Here is a 14,295-nt window from a genome sequence, read left to right on the forward strand (position 1 = left end):
GTGGATACATCGGCAAGCGTTGGGGGAGAGGCCTCCTAGGCGAGTCTCCTCCCGCTCCTTGGTATGGGCTGGTACCGGCAGTGTACCATGGCCCGCTTGTCCAGGTGCTGTTCCTCGGTGCGGGTCGTGCGTCGTGCTCACCCGGGTATAGAGTCGGGGGTCTGTAGCGCAGCTCCGCGGGAGTATAGCCTGGGCTGTACCGGGCCTCCTGGTCCGGTAGAGTACTGTGCTGTCTTCGGGCGTGGTTCTCCTCCTCTTCCTCTTCGTCTTCAGTTAGGTCATCCAGTGCTTGTAGTCTCTGGTTTAGCCTCTCCACAGGATATGCTGCTCCTTCCCGGTTGCTAGGTCTCGCTTGGACCGGTGGGGGGAGGTGGTCTGTGGGGGGTATAGACCTCGTCTGTTGGTCAAGTTCAGGGTTGTTTACTCGGCTAGGGGATGCCGCCCTGGAGGTGTGTCTAGACGAGTTCCTGGAGCCTCTGGCGGAGGGAGAGGGTGTTGTCCGTCTGATCAGCTGTTCTATTAGTTGCGACTGCTGTCTGTCGCGCGCTGCGTCCCGTTGAGCACCGGCTCGTTCTCGGGCCACATTCTCTTCCATCTGAATGCGTCTTATTTCTAGACGTATCTGCTCGTGTTCGCTTCGCTGCTGGATCTGCAGTCGGTCGCGTTCAGCAGCGGCGTTCAGGCTGATGAGGAAGGCCTGCTGTAGGGTCCTCTCTGCCTCTGGAGAAGGCGGTTGTATAGGGGAGCCTTCCCTCGGGGTACTCCTTGCGGAGCCTTGGAGTTCTATCTCCACGGTGCTCTCCCCGTCTTCTTCCGTGCCGAGTTCTCTCTCGGTAGCGTTGTATTCCTCCCGGGACTCATCGGGGACTACTTCTTCAGTACTGGCGGGGTGTGAAGTCATGTCTGGTTCCCACTGGTCCCCACCGTGAACTTGGTCAGTTACATTAGAGCCCGTAGGGGCCTCTATGGTCGGGGTAGTCTGGGCGTTGGGGTTAGACATACTTTTACTTTCTAGTTTTACCGCGTTTACTGTTAGTAGAAGACTAGGTTGTTGACTGACAGCGTAAGCCTCTAAGTACTGAGGGAGCCGTCGTTCGCGCTGCGGGCGTTGGTTAGGAGGATCGTTTCGTGGAGTGTTCATCATAGGCCATTTCAATATTAATAACACTATATTAATATTACACTAATTACCCTCCGGCTCGAAGGACCAATTGTAACTGAGGGGTACAATTCCCTGACTGTATTACTAGATATGATACTTACTACCACTACCTTTGTACTTAATATTCGGCCACCCAGTACACGGCATAAATATATTATCATAAACACTCTCACGTAGATGAAACGGATCCAACACAAATGTACGAAGTCGAAACAGGTCTTTATTTCTACACAGCGATGGTGTGTAGAACAAGCACTTAATCACTTAATTACATTTATGAATTGAAATAGTATGCACTTTTATGGCAAAGAGTATTCGTCGGTATATCAATAGAGAATGTCCAATCTCTGAAGGCGCAGGTGGTAAATATACGACCTGGAATAGTTAAGGAATAACAGCAATGATACTTTAATGATTATATACTAGATACACTAGAGGGGGTTAATCCGGTCGCTTGTAAGCCGACAGGAGTAGGAGGGGGGGGGGGGTAGAATCCGGCTGCCTCGTCCGGCCAAGGGTATCCCAGGTGAACCCACTGTAGTGCCGTTCAATGCGCCGGCGATCCTTGGACCACAGATGAAAGCAGGTGGACTCTTTGTGGGCCGGCTCTCTCCGATCCACGGGGGAGAGACGTGAAGCGACCTCGTCTTGCAGAGCGTCTCCTCACCTTGCGTCCTCTCCAGGGGGGGGGTTCCAACACACGGCAGTGTCGGGGGTCTTTATCCATGGAATAATCAAAGTATACAAAGCATAATCCGTGCCTGGGAAGGCGGGCTGTCGTCGGTAGAATAATCCGGTATACAGGTCCACTCGCTCGTCGGCTCTGGGGCTCCTCGGGTGCAGCTTCACATGGGGTCAACCACCCTGGGTAAGCAGCCAGTTCTCTGCCCGAAACGATGGGGTACTGACTACGGTAGTATTCTCACCGCACTATTATTAGCTTAATAGACTACGTCCAACTCGACGATATAGTGCCAAATATGACTATTCAAATATTAATATACACGATGTCTCAATACCGATGGTAGGCGAACTTGGCCTTACTCCCACACGTGGCGTCGCGGGGAGGCTTTACGTCTGTGACTCTATTGGAGGGTAAGAAACTGGACTGAAAAGAAAGTCCTACTTTAGTAGCGCAGTATATATACGCACTATGAACAAATAGTCCCATTAGTGGTGCGGTAGCCAGATTCCTACGCGGAACTAGGACTTGTTCGTACATGTGGAGCGGTACGTTTGAACTGGGTCTGAGGGGTATGGCAGCCTGGCACCAAGGTCTCGACCAATAGTAGAATGGAGACTATTATGGGATGTTCAGTAGGCTAGAATGGATATTCAATGCATATTGTACAAGGAATATACAAGGGATATCAGGGAATATTAGAGAATATACAAATACAATTAAATATATATATATAAATAAATATATATATTCGGTTTAATCTGGCCCTTCACAACAACTTGCGTCGCTTCCTCCCTGCCGAGAGGAACTACGACACCGGCAATCGGGAGCTGCTGGCGGTCGTGGCTGCGCTGGAGGAGTGGCGTCATTGGCTAGAGGGTGCCGAGGAGCCTTTTACCATCTGGACGGACCACAAGAACCTGACGTTCATCCGCGCTTCCAGGCGCCTCAACGGTCGGCAGGCGAGATGGGCCAGTTTCCTCAGTCGGTTCGACTTCTCGCTGACCTTCCGCCCCGGTTCCCGCAACACGAAGGCCGACTCCCTGTCCCGGATGCACTCCAAGGGGGCTCCACCCTCTGAGGACCCTACTCCCATCCTCCCGGAGGCCCGAGTGGTTGGAGCCATCACCTTGGGCATCGAGGGTGTGGTAAGGCGTGCCCTACGCTTCCAACGTGCTCCTAGCAACGTCCCTAGGAGCCGACTCTGTCCGGTCCCAGGTACTGCTGTGGGGCCATACCAGCCGGTTCGCCTGCCACCCTGGCGTCCATCGCACGTTCTCCTTCCTGGCTCGTCGTTTCTGGTGGCCCACCATGCGGAACGACGTCAAGGAGTTCGTATTGGCCTGCACGGTCTGTGCCCGCAGCAAGGCCTCTCACCAGGCACCCTCCGGGCTCTTGCAGCCACTTCCCGTTCCGAGCCGTCCGTGGTCACATGTGGCGCTGGACTTCGTCACTGGTCTGCCCTCCTCCCAGGGGAACACCTGCCTTCTGACCGTGGTGGATCGATTCAGCAAGGGGGTTCACCTCGTGGCCCTCTCCAAGCTTCCCTCGGCGGCCGAGACGGCGGACCTCCTGACGCACCACGTGTTCCGCCTTCATGGGTTTCCCCAGGACATCGTCTCTGACCGGGGGCCCCAGTTCACCTCCCAGGTATGGCGGGCCTTTTGCAAGGGATTGGGGGCAACGGTCAGTCTTTCCTCTGGTTATCATCCCCAGACTAACGGGCAGACGGAGAGGATGAACCAGAGCGTGGAGTCTGCTCTTCGGTGTGTGGCAGCCGAGAGACCAGCATCCTGGAGCCGTTTCCTTCCCTGGGTTGAATACTCCATCAATTCAATGGTCAGTTCCGCCACCGGCCTCTCCCCCTTTGAGGTCTCCCTGGGCTACCAGCCCCCTCTTTTCCCCGCACAGGAGACGGAAGTGGCAGTTCCCTCCGTGCAGGTCCACCTCGACCGCTGCCGACGAGTTTGGGAGATCACCAGGACCGCGCTGCTCCGGACATCAGAGCGCGCCTGTCGTGGTGCCGACCGGCGCCGGGTTCCTGCGCCGACTTACCGCCCTGGGCAGAGGGTGTGGCTCTCCGCAAAGGACCTCCCGCTACGGTCCTCGGCCAAGAAGCTCAACCCCCGTTTCGTCGGACCTTTCGAGGTCCTGAAGGTACTCAGTCCGGCGGCCCTGCGCCTGAAACGTCCTGCATCCATGCACATCCACCCCGTGTTCCATGTCTCCCGAGTTAAGCCCGTCTCCCTCAGTCCCCTTATGCCTCCAGCTCCTGATCCGCCGCCTCCCGTGTTAGTGGATGGTCACCCCCAGTGGCAGGTCCGCCGATTGATGGGCGTTCGTCGGCGGGGCCGGGGGTTCCAATACCTGGTGGACTGGGAGGGTTACGGCCCTGAGGAGAGTAGCTGGGTCTCCCGGCAGCTCATCGTGGATCCCAGCTTGATCACTGACTTCCATCGTGCCCATCCTGGCGAGCCGGGTCGGCCTGGTCGCCGGGTGGCTCCCGTGGAGGGGGGGGTACTGTGAGGTTTCTGTCCTTGCTCACTCACTCGTTCTGTTCCTTTAAACCACCTCGCTCTGTTTTCATTTGTTTCTGTTAATCATTTCAATTCCCCATTCACACGCTTCTTCCCAGTGACGTCGTCAGAGACGTCGTTGATTGGTTCTCTCCCGTCCGCACGCTTTTCAATCACATTCCCCAGCTGTCACTGCTTGTCAATCAATCAATCCTTTATTATTTATACCCCGTTTCTCCACTCTAGTTTTGTTGGATCGTTTTGATATTTCTCTGTTTGCATTCTCCGTTCCTGCTGCTGCTGCTGTTTGCTCTCTGTGCTTTACCTCCAGGATATTCCAAGAAGCCTTCCTCTTGGACACCTTTTCCCCGTGGCGACGCGCTCGCTCCGCTGCTGTTCCAGCACCATTACGCACTACGTCTGGGTGAGTTTTTTACTGACTGTCTTGATCAAATTCCGTTTTCGTGTGTTTCTATAACACTGAAGATTACCACCTTTTTTATCAGACAGTCACTCACCCAGCGATCGCCTTTTTGTTGTTCTCACTGGGATAATATTTTGGGACTTTACATCTCCCACTGTGTGTTGTTTCACACCGAAGATATTATTCACATTGGATTGTTTTTTGGACTTCACTCTCAGTGTCTATTTTTGCACCGAAGATATTCACTTGGGATTGTGTTTTGGAACAGTGCTCACTGTGTGTATTTACACGAAGATATTCACTTGGGATTGTGTTTTGGAACTTTGCTCACTGTGTGTATTTACACGAAGATTAGTTCACTTGGATAACTTTTGTATTTGGGTACAAGTCACCTCTCCTGTTCTCCTGCTCGTTCCACCTGCACCCTTGTTGACTCGCTCCCTCTCTCTCTCTCTCGGTCCCGCAACACTTCGGAGATTCTGCCGAGAGAAGTCTGCAGAGCGGCTCAGACGTCAGCATCTGCTACCCCCTACTACCACCACGGGAGAAGCTGCAGAGCAGCAGAACATTTTCCCCCTTGCTTGTGTACCTGTCTTGTTTGACTTGCCTATTCTGTGCTCATTATTTAGTCTCAATAAACAAGCCCTTGTTTTTGGCAACTCTGAATTCCTACTCTCTTGTGTCGTGCGTTTGGGGTCGGTGTCAAACCATAACAAATTGCATGTGTCCGGATGGCAGAATTCAGTACTACAAAACCTTCTGTTTAATCATCTTCCATTTATTCATTTGCTTAGATTTTTCAGGTCTGGTAAATCTTAGCATGGTGTTATTCACAGTCAAAGAAAAAAAATTGAATTGATATTCTCATTTGGTTCATTACAATTTACTCAAGCCTAGTAACATACACAGTATTTCTGACACTGGGAATACATTCCCTGAGATCCATAGATGTCCCTAGAATCAGATACCAAGAACATGCAAATGGACAATAAAAAAAAAATCTGTAAATGTTTATTCTACGTTCTTATGGAATGAATGGAATAAATTTATTTTTTATTAATTTTGAGTTAATTTTCATAACGCGTTAATTAATTGCTGTGTAATTAATTAATACAATTAACGCAATAAACTGACAGCTCTAGTATTTATTTATTTATGTATTGATAACATAGTGCTGTAATTCAATTTTCTAATAAATATGCATGATCAAGTTCAACAATGTGTGCTTTTATTTTGATATTCCTTAATTTCACATTGAAATTACGCGATACATTAACTTATTGACTGCTGGGGATTAGTCGGGGCCCCGCTCTAGCACTGCCACACTTTAAAAGATAGGACTGCATCACCTTGTTTGTAGAGCTATAACTATATTCTATATTATAGCTATGGATACAATACTATGGCCCATTTGACATCACCTATCTATCGTTCAATATGTGAAAAAGAATACATTTTTCCATCCATACGTTCCCGTGTTATACCGTGGTTGGTAAATATAAGTATGGTTTTAGAGCGGTCTAGGGTAATTCCCGAAATGCTGAGTTATAGCCGTAAACGTCAATTCCACTATAGACGTTGCCGTGGCTTGCCTACACGCTATTATTCTGAAATCAAATCTATATCATAGGTATTATGTTCCATCATGAATGCATGAAGGGGGGGGAGGGGCGATTCAGATTACTTGATTGTCAGTAACGGCATCCGTAGTGAACACTAAAAACGCTTATCAGCCCGATCGGTATAAAAGCATTGCAGGATCAAGCTAAAATTGACGTCAAATCGTCCTTACCTGTGATCGGGAGTATTCCAAAAATAATATTCCAATTGTTTGATCGCCATCCGGTATATCCAATGTCCATTTGGTCCACGGCATAATCCACCACAACATATGGATTGGGGATATTTGACGTGTTTCAATGGAACCGAGAGAACCATTCGCCTCGACCCGACAAGGAAAAATAAAACCCAAGACATTTGGCCATCCCACAGACCAAGATACAAGGTTACAAAGGGTGCTCGATACCGCCGTCTAGCGTGATGCGGCCGGTATTGCACCTTGGCATTCTCAGGATGATTCCCCATGTTAACCCCGAGTCTGTGTGCCTGTAATGAATAGAAATATTGCATAAAAGAAATAACGATCAAATAACGAGTATACTCATTGTTGGCATTCAACGATTGGCGCCCAATAACGAGTATACTCATCGTTGGCGGGGAATGAGTTAAGTGTGGGGTCGCAAAAAAAATACTAAATAAAATGGGGTCGTGGTATAAACAAGTTTGAGTTTGATTGATTGATTGATTGATTGATTGAAAATTCATAACCCCTGGTCTAGTGTTTATTGTTGTTTTTCTTAACACATTGGACGCCAGACCCGAGATAAGTCGGGTTAACTCGCCCAATGTTGGGTGCCAAACTATCTCAAGCCCCGTCCTCTCTTCTTGGTCGTCCAATCACAACTGTTGCGAAGTAGAGAAGTTGGGAAGTGACAGTTGTGATTGGAGGATCAAGATAAGAGGGCAAGTTTGATATAGGTAATTTAGGGCTGGGAGGTGTGGAAGGTTTTCCTGGCCATCCCTTCTACAATGTGAATTGCCATGCACCCCACCCCTAGAATGCCACAGCCCCCACCCCACTCTACAGCCCCCACCCCACTGTACAACTCTCACCCCTGATCAAGGAGACACAATTATTTTGACCCCTCCTCCTCCCAGGGAGTGTGCTTTAGGACTAGAACGTACACACCTCTCTGCCTAGCTTATCCATCTCTCTATTTGTATTTCATTCATTTATCTTGTCAATAAATGTATTGATCATGAAGACCATTGCCCCAGGTCCAGCAGGCATACCAAAGGCATACCAAATATGAAGGTATACCATCATTAATCCATACAAAGGTTATCGATTTCTTTTTTGTATGTATATCTGTATACCATCAACAATACCATCACTGCCATTTACAATTCCACAGATGATCTTGATATGAGCATGATCATAATCATTAGTGACATTTGATTGACAGCAGCGCTTGCTCACGTCTTACCTGATAGCTGAGCTCCTTTACTCTTCTCTCATATTTCCGGACACCTTTTCATCGTTATTTCTTTTATTCGATATTTCCATTCATAATCCATCCATCAGCCTGATGCCTCTGGCTTGGGCTGTGTGCCGATCTAAGAAGTCCGGTCCGGGATTTCGTTCTCGGGCATGAGTAACGTAAACACATGGATTGGGGAGACTCGAGCACCGCCGGTTCATGTGTTTTGGTGGATTATCTTGGCAACACGACCGACATCAGTACTTGGAATGGCGATCAGATCATTGGAATATTCTTTTTGCAGTACATCCTAGACAAGGTAAGGGCTATATGCTATCAATCTTGCGTTGATCCGATAATTACTTCCCCGCGATCTGAGCGTGTGTCTGTAATGTACTGTGTAACGTATGCCGTTGGTGACGATCGAAGCATAGAAACCCCTCCCCCCCACCCTTTCATGCATGCATGATGAAACATAATACCGATAATCTAGTGTTGATTTCAGATTGATTGTTGATCCAAGCGAGGAATGGCACGATTCCTAGTGAAATGCACTAAAATGCTGTTTAGCTGCGTTTCCTGGGATTACACAGAATTACTCTAAAACTATACTCATATTCACCACGGTATAAAACAGGAATGTATGGATGAAAAAATTATCAGTTTTTTGCATCTTGACCGGAAGAAACTCAATGACAATCGACTATATTATTAGATCCATAGCTATAATATTTAATATAGTTTTAGCACTGCAAACACCGGCATGTATCCCCATTCATTACAGTGCTGGCACACACTGGCCATACGCCCACAGCGACCTCTGGCGCTGAACTAGTTAATGTCTGAGAAGTTGACCCCTTTTACAGATGCAAGGTTTTCACCCTGCCAGCAGTGGATGAATTGAGTTAAGACCTGACTCACCTGGGACTGCAGCAGGCCCACTCTCTCACTGGCATCGATCAGTTCCTGCTCTGCCATTTTGCGACTTTTTTCATTTTGCTCCAGAGCAGCTCTCAGCTCCTCCACCTCTGCCTGCAACAGGGCGCTCCTGCGCTCCACCATGGTTACCTGCTCCTTCAGCTCCTCCTGGCTACGCAGTGCCTCGTCCAAATGCAGCTGAGCATCCTACAAAAAAAACAGGAGCAGGCCCCAAGCATCGAGGATGTATTATCCAAAACACGCATTCACAGTATTAGGGCTGGGCGATATGGAAAAAAATCATATCGCGATAACGATATGATTATTTTATTTTATTTCTCGATATCGATAATTATCGAATTGTTATAAGTATTAAAAAAAAATTTTTTTTTTTTTTTTTTTTTTTTTTAACAACAGATGTATGTTTATTTTGCAGCAATTCTTTGTCATTGCCGCCATCTTTAGTGTTACATCCCCTCACACTCCAGTTCTCAGGCTGCAGCTGGTTTAAAAGCTAAAGTAAACCGGCTTCTCTGCTGGCTGTGGCTCCAGAGGAGTTGAACAGTTCTGGCTCTGCTAGTTTATTTTCGATCTTTTGGCGCTTTTTTGGTGGACAAACCACCGCACATGTGCACTGTGACTCGTGACTGGAGTCTAGTTCTGCTAGCACACATAGCCTACTGTGTACAGACGGTTTCAAAATGTATTTTAAATTAGAAAGCAAACAAAATAAATGGACAAGAGAAAAATAAATCTGAATTTGGTCAGTATTGTCATTTGGACAAGCAAAGCCATTACTTTAAGTTGCAGGCAAGAAAGACAAGTCTGTCCACTGTCTCTGGTTTTAAAACTGCCCTGTTGCAGGAAAAAAAAAAAAAAACGATTTTTCGATTTTTTTTTATTTCGATATCGATTATTAAAATATATCGCGATATTTATCGTTATCGTTATATCGCCCAGCCCTACACAGTATTCCATTAAACCATCATCGCAGACGTGATTCAAGGGGTGTAAAAAGTACCCAGAAATTATACTCAAGTGAAAGTATGGGTACCGTCTCAAAATCGTACTCAAGTAAAAGTCTGATTATCTGGCTAAAAACACACTTGAGTAAAAGTAAAAAAGTTTCTACTTTTAAATGTACTTAAGTATTAAAAAGTTAAAGTTAAAACCTTTTTTCTGACTGTCTATTCTTCTGATAGCAGGTGTTTAATCAAAGATCCTCACTTTCTAGTCTTGCACAAGGACCAATCAGCATGGGTATGGGTGGGTTAATTTTCCATTGATGGGGATTGGCTGTTTTTAAATAAAGTGCGGCCGCAGGATTAATAAGTTAATAACGTTAATGTTAGTTTGGCCAGAGAAACAAATATACTAATTATAATAGTTGGACCTGCGAGATTTGTACTTTGTAGGTCTGCATTTTAAATGTAAGGAGTAAAAAGTATGTTTTTTTTTCTCTGAAATGTAATTGAGTAAAATAGAATAGAATAGAATAGATCTTTATTGTCATTGTTACAGTTGTTACAACGAAATTTAAAATGCAGCCATAGGTGCTAGTAAAAATATAAAAACACAGTCCTAAACACAGTATTAAATATAAAAACAGGAGTAAGGCATAAATAACATTAACATAAACAGGGGGGTGTAAAAGATAATTGCACTATCCCTTAATGTTGTGTGTGCGTGGGGGGGGGGGGGGGGTGCAAGGGAGACTGTTGTTTTACTGAGTTTAGTACAAGTATACAAACCTAATAATACTCAAGTAAAGTACAAATCCCCCAAAACAATACTTAAGTATTGTAACAAAGTACAATTACTCAAGTACTTTACCCCCTGCGTGATTGTAATCTACAGGTGATTATCATTAGAAAGGAAGACACCGACATTATGGGACTATGGGCTTACCGTCTTCTCCAGAGTCAGACAAGAAGATGGATACCAATTTCCTCTCTGTGCGTTCAGTAGAAAGCTATCCGGCGGCAGACTAGCCTAGCTTAGCACAAATGAATGGAAGCGGATACGGACCAGCTAGCCGGATAGCTCTACTACTGAACGCACAGAAAGGAAATTGGTATCTAAATTCTTGTCTGACTGGAGAAGATGGTAAGTGCATTTCCCATAATGTTAGCATATTCCTTTAAATGACAACCATGGCCAATGAGCGGTGTGTATGGCATTGCGCCGTATTATTAGTCGGAAATGCATGACATGTCGCAAGAATGCGATGAATGAAAATGTTTATGTGAAAGAGGCCTCCGCACCTTCAGCTGCGCCTGGACGTTCCTCAGCTGTTTCTGGGATTCCGCGGCCTGCCGGTTGGCGTGGCCCAGCTGGACCTCCATCTCGTTCATGTCGGCCTCCATCTTACGTTTCACCCTCAGGACGTCGTTCCGACCGCGGAGCTCGGCGTCCAGGGTGCTCTGCATACACTCAATGGTGCGCTGGCTGTTGCGCCTCAGCTGCTCCATCTCCTCCTCCTTCTCCACCAGCTTCCTCTCCACCTCGCCTTTGATCTGAGCGAGCTCCAGCTGCACTCGCAGGATCTTGGATTCCTCGTGCTCCAGAGAGGCCTGTGGGAAACCCAAGAATGATACATATACTGTATGCGTGCGGAGTGACGCCTATAAAGGGTTCAGTGAAATCACACATGGTGGAGCCCTCAGAGTAGTGATGATGGAAACGTATCAAAATACATCATTTATCTAAAGTGTGGACTATAATACCTCTGCTTCCTCCAGAGCGCTCTGGATCTCGGCTTTCTCTGTCTCCGCTGACTTCTTTAATTTCTCCACTTCATGAATATTCTTCCCTGTTTCACCGATCTGATCGCTCAAGTCAGAGATCTCCTCTGCAAAAATAATTATATATATATCAAAATAACCACGAAGGTTTGTGACATTTTTTTTATTTAATTTTTTAAAACCCTCTCTCAATAGTACAGGGGAGAATATTTTATATCTTACGTTGCAGTATTTTGTTCTCCCGCTTGAGGGTTTCTAGATGGTCCAGAGCTTCCTCATAAGAGTTCTTGATCTTGAAGAGCTCTGTGCTGAGGGACCGACACTCTTTCTGGTTGCCCTCCAGATCAGCCTGGCTCTCCTCATACTTCTGCTTCCACTCAGCTAGAATCTGAAAATATGTCAGATAAGATGAAATGTATTTACATTTTCACCATATCACACTGGAGCACGTCGGGGTCATATATTTCCATTTGTATTTATTTCCACATTCTGTGCTCGAGAAAGGTTTTAAGTTCAAACTTTCTTTTTTTACCTTGTCAAAGTTCCTCTGCTTCTTGTCCAAACTAGCGGCCCATGCGTTCGATTTCTCCACGTCGATCATCAGATCCTCTAGTTCTCCCTGGAGTCTCTGCTTGCTCTTCTCCAGCGAAGCACACTTAGCATTCACTCCCTCTATCATCTCCTCTGCGTCCTGGAGGCGCTGGGCCAGTTTCTTCCTATGAAAATTAAAAAAAAAACATAATAATATTGTAGAGCTCTGACCTGACTGAAGTTAATGAGTGGATCAGGTAATGAATAATACAGCGGTATTGTTTAAATCTTGAATTAAGAAGAGAGAACGTCTTCCTACAAGAAAAAGAAATAAACTAGAAAGGTGCACCCAGTAGAGCACAAATCTCCACCAGGCGACACACTGGAACACACAGACAGACAAACACACTGACCGATCTCCATATCATTATTAGTATTAGCATGCTAACACTAACTATCACACAGACAAACAAACATACTGACCGCTCTCCATATCATTATTAGTATTAGCATGCTAACACTAACTATCACACAGACAAACAAACATACTGACCGCTCTCCATATCATTATTAGTATTAGCAGTGATGCAGTCGTAATATGGGAACTGCCCACACGCCACGTGCACGCGCACGCGCATACATGTGCCCTCAGTTGCGCACAGAACAGATGATTATTATGCATAACAATGTTTTAAATGTAATTGTAGTTACAATTTCTTTAATTGAATTAACTTAAAATAGAAAAGTAAATACAAACTAAATTAACAATGTAACTTAGAGTTATTCTACAGAAGGACAGTTTCCTTCAGACTGAAGCACAACTTGTCTCATCCTTCCAGTCTGGAGATCAAGCAGCCCCCCACCAATTGGTAGCCTACAGCCAGGGCTCTTATTTTGGTTTGGCACTTCTCGTAGGTATCCTATTATTAAATGGCTGCTTTTTTATATAGCGCTTTTATCCAAAGCGCTTTACAATTTGTTACTCACATTTTTACCCATTCACTCACACATTCACTCACACATTCACACACCGACGGCGGAGGCAACCATGCAAGGTGCCAACCTGCTCATCGGGAGCAATTAGGGGTTAAGTGTCTTGCTCAAGGACACATCGACACGCTGCCCGGGAGGAGTGGGAATCGAACCGGGAACCTCCGGATTGCCAGACGACTGCTCTACCTCCGAGCCACTGTGCAAAGTCTAGGTGATAAGTGCCGGGTAGCCGGGTAGCTTCATTGCTTTCTACAACGGCCGGGTACTTATCACACGGCGTGACGAGTGCGTGCATGCACATCATTGCGCGCACTTCTGCCCTGAGTGACCTACTAACACGCCGTGTAACCGCGTGTGTGCACGACTGCATGCCTGAGTATTAGCATGCTAACACTAACTAACACACAGACAGACACACTGACCGCTCTCCATGTCATTATTAGCATTAGCATACTAACACTAACTATCACAGACAGACACACTGACCGCTCTCCCTATCATTATCAGCATTAGCATACTAACACTAACTAACACACAGACAGACACACTGACCGCTCTCCATATCATTATTAGCATTAGCATGCTAACACTAACTAACACACAGACAGACACACTGACCGCTCTCCATATCATTATCAGCATTAGCATGCTAACACTAACTAACACACAGACAGACACACTGACCGCTCTCCATATCATTATTAGCATTAGCATACTAACACTAACTAACACACAGACAGACACACTGACCACTCTCCATATCATTATTAGCATTAGCATGCTAACACTAACTAACACACAGACAGACACACTGACCGTTCTCCAATTGTAGTTATTAACATTAGCAGACTAAAGCTAGACGGTAATAGGAAGCATAGGAAGGGTGATAGGAAGCATGTTAGAAAGCATAGGAAGGATGTTAGGAAGCATGAGAAGGATGTTAGGAAGCACAGGAAGGATGTTAAGAAACATAGTAAGAGTGATAAGAAGCATAGGAAGGGTGATAGGAAGCATAGGAAGGATGTAAGGAAGCATAAGAAGGATGTTAGTAAACACAGGAAGGGTGATAGGAAGCATAGCCAATGTGATAGGAAGCATAGGAAGCGTTAGAACCAGGTTCCAAGCATGAGGGGGCGGGGCGTATTTCAATGGACAATGATGGGAATACATTTATGCATAAATGTTTTTAATGCATAGGTATAGCAACAACAATAGGTTCACTATGGCATTTCCATGTTGTAAACAGGGGCCAGTGAGCTGATTCCCTGAGGGTCTGAGCAGTGA

General features: G+C 46.2%; 1 protein-coding gene across 1 annotated transcript in view; it reads right to left on the reverse strand.

Annotated features, from left to right (window-relative positions):
- LOC311235854 (myosin-4-like) overlaps positions 1–14,295 on the reverse strand; it is a gene marked incomplete at its 5' end in the record, with an annotated part of 48,749 nt that overhangs the window by 19,969 nt on the left and 14,485 nt on the right. Inside the window, 5 exons of the mRNA XM_084323359.1 lie at positions 8,747–8,950; positions 11,008–11,316; positions 11,470–11,594; positions 11,710–11,875; positions 12,020–12,203. Coding sequence (XP_084179485.1) covers positions 8,747–8,950; positions 11,008–11,316; positions 11,470–11,594; positions 11,710–11,875; positions 12,020–12,203 — 988 coding nt within the window. The remainder of the gene's footprint in view (positions 1–8,746; positions 8,951–11,007; positions 11,317–11,469; positions 11,595–11,709; positions 11,876–12,019; positions 12,204–14,295) is intronic.

This window comes from Notolepis coatsorum (genome assembly GCF_963971535.1).
Source record: "Notolepis coatsorum genome assembly, chromosome: 10".
Lineage (NCBI taxonomy): Eukaryota > Metazoa > Chordata > Actinopteri > Aulopiformes > Paralepididae > Notolepis > Notolepis coatsorum.